The sequence below is a fragment of the Macaca mulatta genome, chromosome 4 (assembly GCF_049350105.2).
Source record: "Macaca mulatta isolate MMU2019108-1 chromosome 4, T2T-MMU8v2.0, whole genome shotgun sequence".
NCBI lineage: Eukaryota > Metazoa > Chordata > Mammalia > Primates > Cercopithecidae > Macaca > Macaca mulatta.
In genome coordinates, this window is record NC_133409.1 from 128,258,609 (window position 1) to 128,277,352 (window position 18,744).

Genomic DNA, 18,744 nt, shown 5'->3' on the forward strand with positions numbered 1-18,744 from the left:
TTAAAAAAAAAAAAAAAAATAATGAGGTCGGGCACGGTGGCTCGCGCCTGTAATCCTAGCACTTTGGGAGGCTGAGGCGGGCAGATCACGAGGTCAGGAGATCGAGACTATCCTGGCGAACACGGTGAAACCCCGTCTCTACTACAAATACAAAAAATTAGCTGGGCGTGGTGGCGGGCACCTGTAGTCCCAGCTACTTAGGAAACTGAGGCAGGAGGATGGCGTGAACCTGGGAGGTGGAGCTTGCAGTGAGCCGAGATCCCGCCACTGCACTCCAGCCTGGGTGACAGAGCAAGACTCTGTTTCAAAAAAAAAAAAAAAACTAATGTCTGATGATCTATTTTCTTTCTCAATCTCAAAGAGTTGCCTTTTTACTCAAGGAAGCAATATTTATAACATTTAGAAATTGACTACTGTGTTGATTTGATTGTACCAAGTTCCAATATAAAATAAGTTGAATCATATACTCTTCTTACCATTATTTTTGTAATATTATTGAACATTCATTATTTGACAGGATAAAATTGTCTCTTGAGACAGATTATGTTAATGCAATAGAAATTATTAAATTTATGCATATCTGTTTGTTCTTATAATCTCTTAGAGAAATAAACCATTATTATATCAGAATGCCCTAAAGTATATGATCATTTTTACTATAGTAATATATGTTTTTTTCTTTTCATTATGAAATTTCAGTTGAAGGTAAATATAAGTAAAATTCTTTGTTGATGCATTTATAATCTAAAAGAAGTTTAGAAAATAGTCAAGATTTGTTGTCTTAGTTTTACTTATTTATTAAACATAATACATAGAAACTAGTACCTATTTCTAAAACTATTCCAGAAGTAACTTCATGTTATAGATACAAATATACCCAACTTGAATGTATTGCTTTGCCTATCATTATTCCAAAAATGCAACTCAAAAATAAAATCAGACTACAAATTCATATGCCAACATGTCATTTCTTAAAGTATGTTGCAGAGAACACTGCTAGTTCCTCAGAATATGCACTGCTATTGCACACACAGTAAAATGTATTACATTGGTAGGTGAGTTTAAGAAACACTGAATTAACCTCACGGTCTTTAGTATGTTACAATACAAATATGAGTCTCCGAGGGGAAATGTGCTGTATAGTGCATTTCCTGCTGAGTGTTTTCTGAATATTCTTGAGCACAAACCAGAACCACATTTTGTGACGCACTTTGGAAAATCAGAATTCCCAGGAACAGAGTTTAGAAAATACATGATAGGAAAAACAAAAGATCCATTCAGCCTCAACAGCAATTATGGTGGAACTAACCAAACTGAAACATATGGTAACAAAATACTTTCCTCCCTTCTTCCACCTCTCTACCACTTTCCACAAAAATTAGCTTTACTGTCATCTGACTTAGCAGAATCAGTGACTAAGATATTCCACATGGTTTAATAGATGGTATTCAAAGGGATGGAAATGTCCTTCTAAGTCCATGTTAATTGATTTTTTTCTTCTCATGTTTGAAATATTGGAATAACATCAATCAAACTACGAGAACTTTCACTTGGCATTGGTAAATTTAAGAAATTTTGAAGAATTTTATATCATTCCTTTATTTCTGATTATGTATTGATTAACAGATGTAAAAGAGGCACCTTCAATTGGTTCAGAACCTAGCAATCTTTTAATCGGCAAACAGCAATAAACTCAGGGCAAAAATCAATATTTAAAAGTAGCAATTCACTCACCCAGGGTAAGACAAGATTTATATTGGATGCATGGCAAAGAATCTTGCTTAACTTTTGTCTTGTCTTTGTCTTATTTTATCTTTGTATGGAATAAACTGATGAATTTTTAAATTCTGCAGACTGGTGACTTTCTTACTTATTTACTATAGATCTTACCTTAGAAATGTTTTCAAATAAAGTCAATAATGTTCATTGCTTAAGTGTGTGACACATACTGTAACACTGTTCATAATAAAGATCCTTATGAGAAATATAGCTTTAATTTTAAACAAACGTATAACATGATATTATAATGTACACATATTTAAATATTTTAATGGGAAAAATATTGTCTTCTTTTAAAAACCAGACTTTTACAAACTTTACTATTTGTAATAAATAAATTGAATAAATTTCAGAAAATAGTGAACTCCTCAAGAACACATTTTTCAACTGTCTTCAGCAACCTAGCCAGTCATACTGTGTTTCATTGGTATTAACATGAAACATAATGCTCGATGAACTGAAGTTTTTGGATATTTATTCACGTAAACAGCCAAAATAATTTTATTGGAAACTCTCAAAGATATATCAGAGATTTTCCAACTCTCTTAAATAGAAAATACTGAGCATAGGCGAACCTTTTCTTGATAACATTGTCATCGGATCTCCTGTATCTGAAAGGTGTCAAGTTCCTTAGCTCTATTTGCTTGTACACTTAATTACCCCAGACACAGGGCTTTCATGTGTTTCCCCCACCCACAGAACAGCCTCTCTTCTCAGTGCAGGTGAGTGTTCTTATGCCTCTGATGTGCCGCCATATTTCCCCACAATCTTTGGAAGTCAATCTGAGGCTAGCCCTAGGCCTCTGCTACAGAGTAATGTTCATGAGTTTTGTGACAGCTACTTCCTCTAAGGAAAGGTTTTTGCTCACTTCTAGATTTATAGTGTATTCAAAATAGAGTCAGGCATGCACAATGTCTGACTTTCCAGAAAGTGAAATGCTAATACATCGAATCACTTCAAATGAGAAGAATCCATCTTCACTTTGTGCACTTGCCCGATGTCCACTATGTTCACTTGCAAAACTTCCTGTAAAAGACTGCCAGGAAGCTCAGGGTCAAATTTCACACTAATTCATAGCAACTATCTATTCATGTATTTATTTACTCCCTATCTGGTTCCATAAAGGTTTTATAAACACTAAGCCTTTATGCTTACCATATCTGGGTTTTCTTTTTACTTTTAAATGCATTTTAACTTTTTTCTTTCCATATTAGTAAACTTTGGGCATGTGCTTTTTAAGTGAATCAGGCCAAAAACAGTCTAAAAATAGGTTTAGGCTAGGGACTTCACATACATTATAGTTTTTATTCTTCACAAAAGCCTTCAGATTAGTTACTACTGTTCCCTATCTTACACATGAATTAACTGAGACTCAGAAAGATTAAACAAAACCCATGGTCTTATGTTTGGTACTTGTGGGCAAGAATTTTCACCAAGCCCTTTCTGATTCAAAATCACTGGTTAGCTCAAGGACACATGGCCTTTCCAAATAGTCAAAAAGCAAAATACTCTGTGGCCAATACCTGTCTGGACAATCACCTAGGGCAGAGGTCAAAAGTGGGTACAGAAAATGATGACCTGATTCCTTTAAGAAAAGGTTGTATATTTTATTCAATATATTACTTTAAGACCTTGAGATTCTAATGCACTTCAGGAGTTTTCAACCCAGTATGGTTCTCTTTTTCATTTTTCTAGTTTTAATATCTTGAATAGTCCATAAACCTCAACTTCATATGTCTAGAACAATGTATTACCATGAATTTGGTCTTATTATGGGCTATATTATCTTACTTTTTTTATTTATGCTGGTATTAAAATTAGTTATGACCTGTTCCAATGTTAACTCTGTAGCCACAGTAAATTTACAAACATAGTTAGCTACCTATGCTCATCAGATGAGCCATGGACAGCACATTTAACTCAAGGTTATAGTATATTTTCTATTTCAGCAAATATAAGTGACCATTATTAATCATTGACATTTAATTGCTTAGTATCGAGGCAAAATTACTTTTATAACTTCTATAGTAAAAAACTTTATCCTTATACTAGAAGTTCATTAAACTTAATAAAACATTAACATATTCTATAATACTTATTTTTCTTGGCACATATTCCTGGTATCTCTGAGAAAAAAATGGACTTTGAACACTTGCTAAGCTTCACATACGTAAATAAAACAATCTTCCAGTGCTGAGGCAATCACAATGAGAGGTCAAAATAAATGGATTCCAGTTTTTAAAATGAAGGTAAACCACATCATTTAACTAAATCAAATTTGCCCTCATTTGTGTAATGGCATTTTATGTATAACTTTATTACATTGTTTTCAGGAAAGCCCATGGAACTCATTAATTTTAAAGTTATTGACCAGCAAAACATGGAAACAGAAGCTGGCTAGCATAACTTTTCCAATCTATGACAGTTGCTCTACTACCCTGTCAATTTCATTATAAATCTGTGTGTGCTAGATCTCATGTCTTACCGTCAGTTTCTCCTCTAAATTCTTGTTTAATAAGCTTCTTTTTTCATGCTTTTCAATTTCCATATTGAAAGAGAACGAGAAGGAGAGAAAGACTGAGAGACAGAGGTTCAGATTCTGTCTAGAAAATGATTCGACGTGCTTACATGTTAGATATTGCAGGACATTCCAAGTTGTGAGAGCCTAGGACACTATCAGAGAGCCCTAGCGATAATTTCTGGTTAGCTAGTGTTTCCATTTATAGATGTTCAAACCCTATAAACAGAGCACTGAAGAGAAGTCAGGCAGCTGGCCTTAGATAATGATAAATGTCCCTAGATATAAAAGCAAACTCTTCAGTAGAATATTCCAACAGGTTAGGATCCCTGAACCAATACAGATGTATGTGACAAAAAGCCACGATCAAAGAATTCATTAATAGCTGTTGCAACAGAATAATATATACTCTAGAATATAGACCTAATAAATCAGTTAAAAAGAACAAACGTGATAGTCAGATAGCAAATAAAATCAGTGGATCTAGGGCTTCCAAATTCCAATTTGCATCCTAGTAGTGTAGATATTTATAGATTTTTTTAAATGTTGCTTAAAGAGAAAGAGCAAAAGTATAACTAATTAAAACTATAAAGACATGCAAACATATATTCAAGGGGTGTTGTCAACTTTATTCCATGGAGAGTAGACAAAATGACATTTAAAAATACCATGAAATAAAAGCGTTTTTCTTCACAAAAACGGATTTGGTTCTCCATTATCCTGGCTTGTTCACTGGGAGCAAAATTATGATATAGAAGATAAAACTCATTTTTTCAGTGGAACGAATATTTTCAGCTTTCTTTAGAAAATGTTACATGCCTTAAAGAAAATTAATTGGGCAACTTAATGGTAAATAGTTCTCCCTGTGTTTTGCAGCAAAACAAAATATATGGATGGTAATAGAAGAATATAAATGGATTTCAGAGTAAACTAAAACTGCTTCTCTATGGTGATTTAATCCCTCATCCTGTTTAAAACATCCTTTTAACACGTGTTTTTTGGTTTTGGTTTTTTGTTTTGTTTTGCTTTGTTTTTTACTTTAACTCAAATTCCCTATCAGCTTTTCCTTCATAGGAAAAGATTTCAGAAAATGTGTAGTGAAGCTCTATCCTTTCAAACGATTGCAGTCAATCCTCTGTTGTCAGGCAGGGTTGCCCCAGAATTTATTCTGCATCATGATGGAAGGGTTGAAGACTTCAGAAGCGAAAAACTGAGTAGGCAATAAACCTATCCTTCAGGATGATAAATTCAGAAACACTATATTAGATTCATGGGCAAAAGGGGCTTCCCCTTTTGACTCAAATCTAAATTCCAGAAAGGAAATTATTTATGCTGGTTATTGTCCTAACAAGTTGGAAAACAAAAATCTTAAAGATTGATTAACATGCAAGATTGGTATATGTTAAAAGCAAGGCAATTGTTAAAATCTTAAGTGAACGAACTTCCTAAACCTCTCTAGAAAAAAAAAAAAAAAAAGAATCATGCTGTGACTGCAAAAGGAAACTCAATTCATGCTCAGCATGCGAGTTTAATGCCTGAAGACTAAATCCAGGATCCGGTTAGGAGCAAAAGGAATGGTGTGTGTGATGCAGAGTTGGTTGGCAGATGAGAATATGGTAGTGATTTGGAAGAGATGTACAAGGCATGAAAAGTTTTAGTTACACAAACATGTGCTGAGTACCTATAATACATAAAGATTATCCTAGGGGAAGGTAGATTTTTTAAAAAATAAATAATTGAAAATAATAATACAATTTTAAGATACAATCTCTGGATTTTGGCCCTCAACAAACTCACAACCGAGGTGCGACTGGATAGTAGTGGGATAATAACCCTCATATAGCACAGTTCCTTGGCATACTCACCGTGTGCTAGGTACTGCTTTAAGGCTTTCCAAGTGTTATTTCAATTCACCTTTAAAATCACTCTAGAGGGTAGATATTATTATCTTCCCCATTGTTATGGGCTAAATTTGTGCCCCCAAAATTCATATGTTCTCATCCCCCAATACCCTAGAATGTGACTGTATGTAAAGAATGTTCTTGAAAGAGATAATTAAGGTTAAATGAAGGCATTAGGGTGGGCTCTAATCCATTATGAGTGGTTGCTTCTAAGAAGAAATTAGAACACAGGCACTCACAGAGGGAAAGCCCTGTGAAGACTCACTGAGAAGATGACCATCTATAAGTCAAAGAGAGCAGCCTTAGATGAAAACAACCCCGGTGCCGCAGGGTAAGCAGCAGCTACCGTGAGAAGAGTTTGGTGGGAGATCTCACACCATCTTGCTGGCACAGCCTACCAAAAAGTCAGAAGACAGAACTTAGGCTGACTATGAATCTGTGAACAAATGCATGGACAGCATTTGTAAAATAAATGAAGAATACCTGAAGAGAAATCAAACTAATATACCCATTTCAGAGTTGAAAAAGCAAGACACAGTTACACAACTAATAAGCAGCCATCAAGGCCCCTAGCCTAAGCTCCTCTCCAGCCACTATGCACTTTAGCTTCTCCTCTGAACAAATCACTTCCTCACAGGTGTAGCAGGGGACTGGATAAATAGCACCAGCACTGTGTGGAGAATGCTTTCTCTTCCATGCCTTTTCAGAGATGTTTGAATATGCTTTAGATATGATTGAGGTACAGAAGCTTTCTTTAGATGAAATTAAGCCCAGGCAAAAGCTAGCTCTCATCTACTTGCTGGTCAATCAGAAAAGAGATTGAGCCACTCTGGTCTCCTTTCCATTTGTGAGTCACAACAAACATGTTCCTTCCTTTGGAGCTGTCTTCCTGGAGTGCTCTCCCCACAGATAGTCACGTAGCTCCCTTCTCACTTCATCCAGGCCTTCCCCATCACAAACAGCAAACCCATCACTCTTTGTTCACTCATTTGCTGTGTTCTTCTTCATAGATCTTATGATCTCTGTTATTAATTATGTCACATTATATGTTAAATTTATCCATATGAACTTCTTTGTAGTTTGCCTCCCCTGCTAGAGTATGAACATGAAACTGTGCTTTATTCATCATATTATTCAGGCACGTACAATGTAGTGTGGGCTAAATAAATACCTGTGAAACAAAGGAGGGCAAGAGGAAAAGGAAGGAAAGAAAAAAGCAAAGAAGGAAAGAATGAGAGGGCAGGCAGGGGAGAAAACTGATCCAATGAATGAGACTTGAGACACTTAATACATAATTGTTTATAAGACTTTTGATAGGAAACAGGAATAAAATTATTTTAATCCAACACAAACAATACTACAATGAATATCTTGTATATTGATTGTTCAAGACACATATCCTACTCACATAACTACTAAAGGGGAAAGCAATGGATTTAGGAAGCAGGGACAACTGAATTTGTTTGCAGATTCTGCTACTCTCTGGTTGGCTCATTTTGAGCAAACTGTTTACTTAATTATTGGAGTCTCAGTTCCCTGTCCCCTAAATAGAGGGATGATACCAATCTCGTGTGTTGTTGCAAAAATTAAATGTGGTATATTTTGTGTGTAAGGAACTTAACAGAATGTTTGGCACCCAGTGGGTCCTCAGTAAAAGCGTGTGACATTATTTCTCTAGTCTACATGATATTTATGTAGGAAAAAGGTGACTTCAAAGATACTATCCAAACCCTAATAAGTGTGGCAAAAAAATTAACTAGACAAGGGATTCCCAACCCCTGGGCCATGGACCAGTGCTGGTCTGTGGCCTGTTAGGAAATGGATTGCACAGCAGGAGGTGAGTGACAGCTCAGCGAGCATTACCATCTGAGCTCCGCCACCTGTCAGATCAGCGGCAGCATTAGATTCTTATAGGAGCGTGAATCTTATTGTGAACTGCACATGTAAGGAATTCGGGTTTCATGCTACTTATGAGAATCTAACAAATGCCTGATGATCCGAGGTGGCACAGTTTCATCCAGAAACCATCCCCCACCCCTAGTCCCATCTGTCGAAAAAATTGTCTTCTGGGAAACCAAAGAGGTTGGAAACCACTGAAACAGAAAATAAGAGCAAATATTTACAAGTTATTTATCTGATAAAAGATTTGTATCCAGGATACATAAAGAATTTTTGCAACTCAACAATAAAAAGGCAAATAACCCAATGTAAAAAAATGGACAAAAGATTTGAATAGACATTTCTCCAAAGAAAACAAATGGCCAACAAGCACATGGAAAGATGTTTAACATCACAGTGATTAGGGAGCACAAAGCAAAACCAGGAGATAACATTTCACACCTATTAGAATGGCTAAAATAAAACACAAACAATAACAAGCATTGGCAAGGATGTGAGGAAATTAAAACCCTCTTACATTACTCCTGGGATTATAAAGGGGCACAGCCACTTTAGACAACTATGTGGCAATTCCTCAAAATGCTATACATAGAATTATAATATTACCCAGAAATTCCACTGCTATCTATATACACAAGAGAAGTGACAACATGTGTACACACAAAACTTCTACCCAAATATTCATGACAGCATTATTTGTAATTGTCGGAAGGTGGGAAAAACACAAATATCTATCAGTATATGGATGGTAAAACAGATGTGGCATATCCATACAGGGAAAATTATTCAGCAATAAAAAGGAATTAAGTATTAATACATGCAAGAGCAGGGATGAACCTTGAAAATACAATAAGCGAAAGAAGCCAGTCGCGAAAGATCACCTATTACATGATTTATTTACATAAAATGTCCCCAATAGGCATATTCATGGAATCAGAAAGATCATTTGTGGTTTCCAGTGGTAGGAGGGAAGGCAGAACAGGGAGTGACTACTAATGGGAATAGAGTTTCTCTTTTGGATGATGAAAACGTTATGAAATTAGACATTGATGATGATTTTGTACAACTTTGAAAATATACTAAAAATCACTGAAGTGTATGTACAGTGTAAAAGGATAAGTTTTATAGCATATAAATTGTATGTTAAGAAGGTTATTATTTAAAAAAAATGACAGAGGAAGATTTGTAATTCCTTTTTAAGCTGGAAAGTTATTATTTTTCCCAGGAATATAATACACACATAGGGTCGCTCCAAACAGGAAATTAAAATGTAAACTGCAGTTGCCAAGCAAGAATTCCATTCAAAATGGAAACAAATGATTGCTGGCAAATAATATTTGGTTCAAGATATTCCCACCTCATTTCATTCCTTTGTATTCAATACACATGCTTCCCAAATAAGTGCCTGATGAGTTTGTGCCCGTATTCAGAAACTGGAGGAAAGTGGAACTTACAGCAATTAAAATTGCTTGTTCATGTACTGGATCCGAGAGCCAAATGTAAATTAACCTTAATAGTGGTTAAAGTTATTTTAACTCAACTGGCATTTTAAAAACTTCCTTCTCCACAAAAAAAAAGCACAGATAGATGCTCTACTGCTGAAACCACACAAGGTAGAGAAGGCATAAATGAAAACAAATGCTGTTTTCTTTTGAAAGAATGACAATCTGCCAAACATGGTATAGACAACCCAGGATCTTCCCCATTATATGCTCTAAGGATAAATATCTTTTTACTAAGACAGGGGTCCCCTTCTGGGACAGTTGATGCTTTTATATGGGTTTCTTATCATTTCCACATAGCCCATCCAGAACATGAGTCTGTTATTCCCCCCTTGATCAATTCAGAAGCCCATGTAATCTCCACACCCATTTAATGATGGACCAGGATACTACACTCAGCACATGCATCAGGTACCCAAGAGCCTAATCCAAAGGTAGCTCAGACCAAGCACTGAGCACTGATCTCAAACAGTTAACTTCTGATCTGTTGGTGTTGCTCTTAGTCCAGAGCTTATGCCTTTTTCTCTAGAAAGCTGTGTTCCAATTGGTGGTCACAGCACTGGGGAGGCAGAGAGGTGGAGGCAAGCAAGAGAATGGTTCCCAGCTCTTTCTGGTTGTCTCAGCATCCTTACCTGAATCTATTTATCAGCTTTGGCAGCTGCAAATTCTCAAGGAGCAGCTGTCAACTCTTCTACAGGAAGACTTTTAACCTCCCATCACCATTCTTTTTAAGGCATCTGTTACGGATTCTGTAGGCAAGCAGTACTGAGTTCTAAAAGTTGTGGTGGGTACTCGGAGCTTGTGAAAAGATAATGTCTATAGAGAAATTTCTTAAAGTTGAATTCGTCACCATATAATAAATATTGTTTGTAAGTTGAAGCTGCCAAGCCGATAAAAAAACCAACCCCAAAATATCAGTAGATGATAATTATGATAATGACAGCTTAACAAACTTGTACCTTTGTAATTACTGTTCTTCAGCGAAACATAAACTATTTCTACTGGAATGTGACTTTTTTAACTTCTTCTGATACTGGTTTTCCCCTTATTTTGGTTCTGGGCCATATTTTTTGAATGACTGTAAAAAAGACATTTTATTCCATCTAAGGGAGAAAACAGAGTCTTTCTAAAATCACTTCTGAGGTAGAGTGTTTTTGAAGCATTAGAAAATATTTGAATCAAGTGAGAACTGTAAGAACTTTGGAAAGTGTTTTTTTTTTTAATTTGTGCATCATCTAAAAAATGCAATTCCTTTATTGGAAACTTATTGAAAGTAAAATGTGAGGTTTTAAAAAACTGCTACTATTAACACTGATGACAATTTCTACATAACAATAGTAATTAGGATATAAAACTAAATTCATACCTTCAGAGTTTATAAAACAAACTGGCTAAAATCAGTTGAGAATCAAGTCCAGCATGTTCCATTTTCTCAACTACTATATAATAGCACGTTTTCAAGGGGCTTTCAATATATTTTCTCTTGTGCATGATTACATCCACAGAGGTACTTGGTTGAAGAGGTTTTGCTCTTGCATTTGCAATAAATATATTTCTAGGCCCTTTCAACTTCCTAGTAGTTCCTAGTAGCCACTTTCTGTCTATCTGTCTGTCTGTCTGTCTCTGTCTCTCTCTCACATACACACACACACCCCATTACTATTTCAGGAGTAAAGACAACAAACCAAGATAAACTCACAAGATTTTAGGGAAAAGGACTCAGAAACAGAATTACAATGTGTGTTTCCAACTTTGGAAAGGAGTTCCGGATTTAAGTTTTCCTGGGTCTTTATGACTTAATCAACACAACCAGATTCAACACCCAGCTCACCCCTCCCCTAAACTCAGCAGCCTAACTGTCATGGTTGTGTTGACATGATAAATCATTTCGCCCCCAAAGTAATAGCTCCGTGCCCTTTGAGACAGTGTGCCCAAAATGTACTTTCAGTTTTATCAGTTGAAATTGTAACACGTTCCAAAGCAATCTGCACTTATACAGAGAGAATGCTTACCTTTCTACTGACTTGGAAGCAGCCTGCAGGACAGTAATCCATCAGGGAGGTCAATGGCCACATTCCCAGAACAGCTGACCCTGTCAGTCATCGGAAAATACTGTTTACTCTGTAACTAATACTGGATACCAGGCACAAGAGGCACAAACCAAATTTTAAAAAAAGAGTTAGGCATAAACCTCATTCCCACTGGGACCACTTCACAAAAACAGTACTTGCTAAGTTCCCCCCAAAATATTGTTTTATAAGAGTGTCTTAGCAATACTGGGAATTTTGAATCAAGTGTTCAAAGTTTTGCAACATACCCAACTATCTAATTTTTAGTGTACCGATAAAATTCTTTAAGCTTCCCTAAGGACATAAGTGGTAGCGGAGTAAAATGTTACTGAAAATTGAATTTCTCTTCTATTTATGTTGACTGGATTTTTTAAATAAAATTGAAAGTCCTTCTGAAGTGAAATGTCAATTACTCCAGAGAAGGAAAGTCGGAATTATGCAAAAGCTGTCCATGATAAGGCTGAACAAACCCCACAGTCAGGCAGGACAATTGCCCTGCTTCCTAGCCACCAAAAAATGTCCAGAGAGGGCAGACTTCTGCTGAACCTTCCTCAGTTCCCACAAATTTTCTTTGCTAATTGCTCTCAACAGAAGTGAGTCTGTGTTACCCCAAAGGCCACTACTTCGATGTCTAGCCTCTGTGCAAAGGGATCCAACTTTGGGCTCTGGCCCATGTGGAAGTTCCATTTAAAGCATGGCCAGGGAAGAGACTCAGAATTTGAAAGGCAAATTATTGCTCATTTACTTGACTATCTGTGGAAAATAAATCATCTCAGCTTAGTTTTGTCATCCCACCCGGTAAATCATCCCACCTGCCTTCTATAGTGTATTTTTAAAAGAAGGAAGATATCACAATGATTTATTTGCCTTTTGGGATCATTCACATTGTAACTCAAGGTACCCTAGTAACTCATAACTGTGGCACACTGAGTTTCTGTGGTTTCAAAAGGTTCCAGGAAGAAGCTCAGCTACAGTAAAACAAAAACCAGGTAAAACCAGAGTTGCCTGAGTTGGAGATGAAGTTTGGTGAACTCTCCTTATTACCATACTAAAAACCCTTCCTAGGGAGGATTTTATTCACCGTTTTCTATACCTGCAATGTATGAAGAAGCATGATCAGGACTGTGCCTTCACTGCCTTTACCCCGCCTTTCATACAGCGACTCAACTAACCAGCATAATGAAAGCCCCGCTCTCACCTTCCTTCGGAGAGACGCACTGCTTTGGGAACTACCCCCAGTGTTCTCCTTACTTGTTGCAAGTAACCAGAATGCCCTTGTTAAATCCTCCTTGGTTGTGGCAATTGGGTTAACACCTGCCAAGCAACCAAAATCATCCATTATGTGGGTCACACCACTATTCTCTTTCATGAGTCCCACTAGTTGAGTTGATTGATGTTGGTGATTTCTAAGTGAATGCTCATGTAAAAAACAATGTTATTTTAGGACATTATTCGATTATTTTCTATCCAGTTCAGTAACATGATAATCATGGGTCAAGTACGTCAACATCCCCGTGTGGACATTGACAGCTTTCAGGAGTTGAACACACAGTCTACTGTCAAGAGTTTAGTTAGAAATGAACAGAATCGCATACACCACAGCAGGCTGAATGTGCTAAGTGCTGAGTTAGGAATATAAATGATGTGCTTCAAGAGCCAAAGAAAGAAAAGACGATTCCGTCTGGGGACATTGTTCATGATTTCACACAGATATTAGATTTGAGCTGGGCCATCCTAATCCTTGCTGCTAAAAGTGATCTTTGGATATCAACATTTACGTCATGTGAGAGCTTATTAAGAATTAAAAACTTGAATCCCACCCCAGACATACAGAGACAGAATCTGCACTTTAATAAGGTCTACAGGTTAATCATATGGGCATTCAAGTTTCAGAAGCACTGATTTAACTATTTTAGAATTGCTAGAGATATAGAACGACGGACATGTCAAGTGTACACAAAAATAATGAAAGCCAGTAGATATAGAGGATTAATAGAGTGCCTACGGAGGATTTACGTATGTCACCTAACAGTAAGGGTAAAAAACACCACAACCACTTATTAGGACCCAGTGACTCTGCTAAATGATTGATTATGCTATCTCATTTTGTGCTCTCAACAATCCCAAGAGCTAGCTCCATCATTTCACAGATGAGAAAGCCAACACTAACAAGGGTTAAGTAATTTTCCAAGTCTACATAGAGAGAAAAGAGTAGAGCCAGGATTCAAAACTGATATTTACTTCCAAACTAGATCTTTCAGCCGCTACCTACTCTAAGCCTCGCCAGGAAAAAATCCCAGTCCTTATCAACACTCCCCTAGAGAACAACAAGAGGGCCTGAAGCCCACAGGTAGAGCATCCCAGGCAGCCCACACTCTATTCCTCCTTCCATCCTTCTTTCTTTCTTAAACTCCTACACCTGATGGAATAAGAAGGGAAGACTGACAATACTGTTTTGGTGACTAAGGTAATTATTTTTTCATTAAAAATAGAACTTTTGGGAGACCCACTCCTGGGCAACCTCCATTCTCAGCATGAGGAAGCTTCCTCTCTCTTCTTTTTTTTTTTTTTTTTTTTTTTTTTTTGGTCTATTAAACTTTCCATTCCTAAACCTATCCCCAATAAAATTGAAAAATAATAATAACTTTTTATTTTATTACCAACTAAATTTATATACACCACAGAAAATTTGGAAAATACAAAGAGAAAAATTTAAATTATCTGTAAAACCACAACTCAAATATACCACAGTTAACATTAAGATATATTCTGGCTGGGTGCAGTGGCTCAGACCTGTAATGCTAGCACTTTGGGAGGCTGAGGCGGGCAGATCACAAAGTCAGGAGATCGAGACCCTCCGGGCCAACATGGTGAAACCCCATCTCTACTAAAAATACAAAAATTAGCTGGGCATGATGGTGTGCACCTGTAATCCCAGATACTTGGGAGGCTGAGGCAGGAGAATCGCTTGAACCCGGGACACGGAGGTTGCAGTGAGCCGAGATCGGGCCACTGCACTCCAGCCTGGTGAATTAGCATGTTTTTGGAAATGTCTCTAGTTATCATGTATTACTACTAGAATATTATAGAGTACATAATGATTGATGTATTTCCAAAAACAATAGATATTTTATCAAGAGCTCCTGTTGACACACTATAGCAAGTAAGAAGCATAGGTTATTCATGGACATAGAATTACAGTGCTTCACCGATTTAAAGACCCAAAAGTAAAGCCATCTTATATAGTAATACTTGATTGCAGGAACAGAAACTGACTTGAGAATAAATAATAACAATACTGTATACCATAAGGCACAAGAATATCTCATGGTACTCAGCCAGGTTTCATGAGAGCTACAACCAGAAACTAGAAAGTCATCATCAACCAGTTCCTCTGTTAGATCCCATGAACTCTTATCTTTTTCTTTCTCTGTGTATCTGCTTTCGTCTTATTTTCCTTAAAATCTGCTTTCTTTGTGCAAGTGGGAAAAGATACCTCCAATCCAAAATGTTCATGTCTCTCAATCCAAGGCATGCATACAAACTGGCTTGCTTTCTCTGAATTTCCAGTTCTAAATTCCCAGAGGAAAAACTCCAATTTGCCCAGCATAAGTCAGGTGTCCATCATGATCCAATCTGCAATGGGTAGTGGGAGATTAGAAGGGGCGGTGGGTGAGGAAGGGAGGAGGAGACCTGGCAGAGTTACATATTCTCAACACAAGGGAGTTGAGAAGGCATCATTAAAAGGGTCTACCAAAAACTGGGAAAACAAAAACAAACCAAAAATATAACTTAAAAATGTTTATATTTCCCTGGATTTTATCCCAATCTCTTTTCTATTCTTACATTTAATAATATTTCCTTCTAGGCTTTTCTATATATAGTATATTTTTGTTGTGATAATGATGTATACACTTTATACCCTTAAGAATTCGTCGTATTACTGTAAAGTCTTGAAAAACATTTTAAATCAGTAAAGCACCAATACCATTCCCACTTCATTGGAAACTTAGATTATTTCCCATGATTTCAAATAAATCTGAGATCACCACTTTTGTGTGCAGAAAGCTATTTTTCTATTTCGAGTTACTTCATTAAAACTGTCTTCCGGCGCCGCCCTCCTGCCTCATGGCGCGGGGTCTCACGGGCCCTGCTCCCGCCCTCCGCTGGCCTGACCCTGACCGGAAGCGGCACTGCACCGCCTGGGCCTGGCGCGGGGAGTGGGCACTGGGGCCCGGTGGGACATGGGCAGGAAGCCCAAGAAGCACAAGTCGGACAAACACCTCTACGAGGAGTATGTAGAGAAGCCCTTGAAGCTGGTCCTCAAAGTAGGAGGGAACGAAGTCACCAAACTCTTCATGGGCAGCTCGGGACACGACTCCAGCCTCTTCGAAGACAAAAACGATCATGACAAACACAAGGGCAGAAAGCGGAAAAAGAGAAAGGAGAGAAGCAGGTTCCAGGGAAAGAAAAGGGGAGAAAACGGAGAGAGTTAAGGAGTATAAAAAGAAGCGAGATCGAGACCGGGTGGAGAATGAGGCGGAAAAAGACCTCTAGTGTCACGTCCCTGTGAGATTAGACTTGTCTCCTGAGAAGCCTCTCACAAGCTCTTTAGCCAAACAAGAAGAGGTAGAACAGACACCCCTTCAAGATGCTTTGAATCCAACTGATGAGACAATTGCAGAGAAAAGATTCAAGTGCTTTCATTTCCTGTTACTGATTGTATTGCTCCTGGCTACTCCATGATCATTAAACATCCAATGGATTTTAGTACCATGAAAGAAAAGATCAAGAACAATGACTACCAGCCCAGAGATGAACTAAAGTATAACTTCAAACTAATGTGTACTAATGCCATGACTTACAATAAACCAGAGACCATTTATTATAAAGCTGCAAATAAGCTGTTGCACTCAGGGATGACAATTCTTAGCCAGGAAAGAATTCAGAGCCTGAAGCAGAGCGTAGACTTCATGGCTGACTTGTAGAAAACTTGAAAACAGAAAGATAGAACAGACACCTCACAGAATGAGGAGGAAGGAGGCTGCTGACTGAGAGAGAGAGAGAACTCTGGAGATGCCAAAGCACACACCATCAAGAGTCCCAGCAAACAAAATAAAAAGAAAAATAACATATGCTTGAAGATAAGTTTAAAAGCAATAATTTAGAGAGAGAGCAGGAGCAGCTTGACCGTATCGTGAAGGAATCTGGAAGAAAACTGACCAGGCGGCTTGTGAACTGTCAGTGCGAATTTGAAAGAAGAAAACCAGAGGGAACAACGATGTTGGGACTTCTCCATCCTGTGGATCCCATTGTAGGAAAGCCAGGCTACTGCTCTGTGAGACGGGAATGACAACTGGAAGACTTCCGTTTGGAGTGAATACTTGGCAGGGGTTCAAAGAGCATCAAAAGAACAAAGTCACTCCAGTGTTATCTTTGAATTACAGGCCCTACAGTTCTTAGGCACCGCATTATGACTCCACATTTACAAATATCAGTAAGGATGATTCTGATTTAGTCCATTCAACCTATGGGGGAGACTCTGATCTTCCAAGCGATTTCAGCATCCATGAGTTTTTGGCCACGTGCCAAGATGGCAGATAGTTTACTGGATGTTTTAACAAAAGGAGGACATTCCAGGACCCTACAAGAGTTGGAGATGTCATTGCCTGAAGATGGAAGGCCACACTAGGACACTTGACACAGCAAAAGAAATGGAGATTACAGAAGTAGAGCCACCAGGAGGTTTGAACTCCAATACTCAAGACAGGCTCATAGCACTGAAAGCAGTAGCAAACTTTGGCGTTCTAACTGAAGTTTTTGACTCTGAAGAAGCTGAACTATTCCAGAGGAAACTTGATGAGACCACCAGATTGCTCAGGGAACCCCAGGAATCCTAGAATGAATGTTTGAGCACCAGACCTCTTCCCAGCATGATCTGTCTCTTGGGTCCCTCATACAGAGAAATGCATCTTGCTGAACAAGTGACCAGTAATCTTAAAGAATTTGCACAGCAAGTAACTCCAGGTGATATCGTAAGCACCTATGGAGTTCAGAAAGCAATGGGTATTTCCATTCTTTCCCCTGTCATGGAAAACAACTTTGTGGATTAGACAGAATATATTGAAGAACCTAAAAAGATGGATGTTGCTGACTGTGGACCTGGTGGAAGTTGAGGCCGCCTGGTATTTGATTATATATTATGTACATACTTTTTCATTCTTAACTTAGAAATGCTTTTCAGAAGATATTAAATATTTGTAAATTGTGTTTTTAATTAAACTTTGGAACAGTGAATTTGAATGTTCCAGAAGCTGGACTTGTATTCGGTAATAAAGCTGGACCTGGGACTCATACAAAAAAAAAAAAAAAAAAAAAACTGACTTACAGATGCTGAATTTTACCAGAATGAAGATAACAAAAATTGTCCAAGTTCTTGATAGATACTGCTAAATTTCTTTCCGAAAGAGTTGCATGAATGTGTCTTTCACATATCCTCATCAGCATGATATTATTGTATTTAAAAATTCGCCATAGTTAATAATAATTGATTGTTGAAATAACTAAAGCAGTAGAATTGGAATGTTCTTTTTTTATTATTATTATTATTATTTTTAAATTTATTTATTATTATTATACTTTAAGTTGTAGGGTACATGTGCATAACGTGCAGGTTTGTTACATATGTATACTTGTGCCATGTTGGTGTACTGCACCCATCAACTTGTCATTTACATCAGGTATAACTCCCAATGCAATCCCTCCCCCCTCCCCCCTCCCCATGACAGGCCCCTGTGTGTGATGTTCCCCTTCCTGAGTCCAAGTGATCTCATTGTTCAGTTCCCACCTATGAGTGAGAACATGCGGTGTTTGGTTTTCTGTTCTTGTGATAGATTGCTAAGAATGATGGTTTCCAGCTGCATCCATGTCCCTACAAAGGACACAAACTCATCCTTTTTGATGGCTGCATAGTATTCCATGGTGTATATGTGCCACATTTTCTTAATCCAATCTGTCACTGATGGACATTTGGGTTGATTCCAAGTCTTTGCTATTGTGAATAGTGCTGCAATAAA

At 37.6% G+C, this 18,744-nt stretch overlaps 1 protein-coding gene and 1 pseudogene across 26 annotated transcripts in view; one reads left to right on the forward strand and one right to left on the reverse strand.

Annotated features, from left to right (window-relative positions):
- The window catches only part of MLIP (muscular LMNA interacting protein), a 258,328-nt gene extending 246,608 nt beyond the window's left edge, over positions 1–11,720 (reverse strand). For 10 of the 26 annotated variants that reach the window (XM_078001314.1, XM_078001301.1, XM_078001311.1 and 7 more), the window contains exon 1: positions 4,265–4,497. In XM_078001314.1, the coding sequence (XP_077857440.1) occupies positions 4,265–4,327 (63 nt within the window). In that variant the 5' untranslated portion in view covers positions 4,328–4,497. Of the gene's footprint in view, positions 1–4,264; positions 4,498–11,611 lie in introns of those variants that run through there. The other 16 variants (XM_078001316.1, XM_078001304.1, XM_078001320.1 and 13 more) reach the window with 6 other exon arrangements.
- Positions 11,721–15,912: 4,192 nt separating this feature from the next.
- LOC711106 (bromodomain-containing protein 7 pseudogene) lies at positions 15,913–17,962 on the forward strand (annotated as a pseudogene).
- Positions 17,963–18,744: the final 782 nt, after the last annotated feature.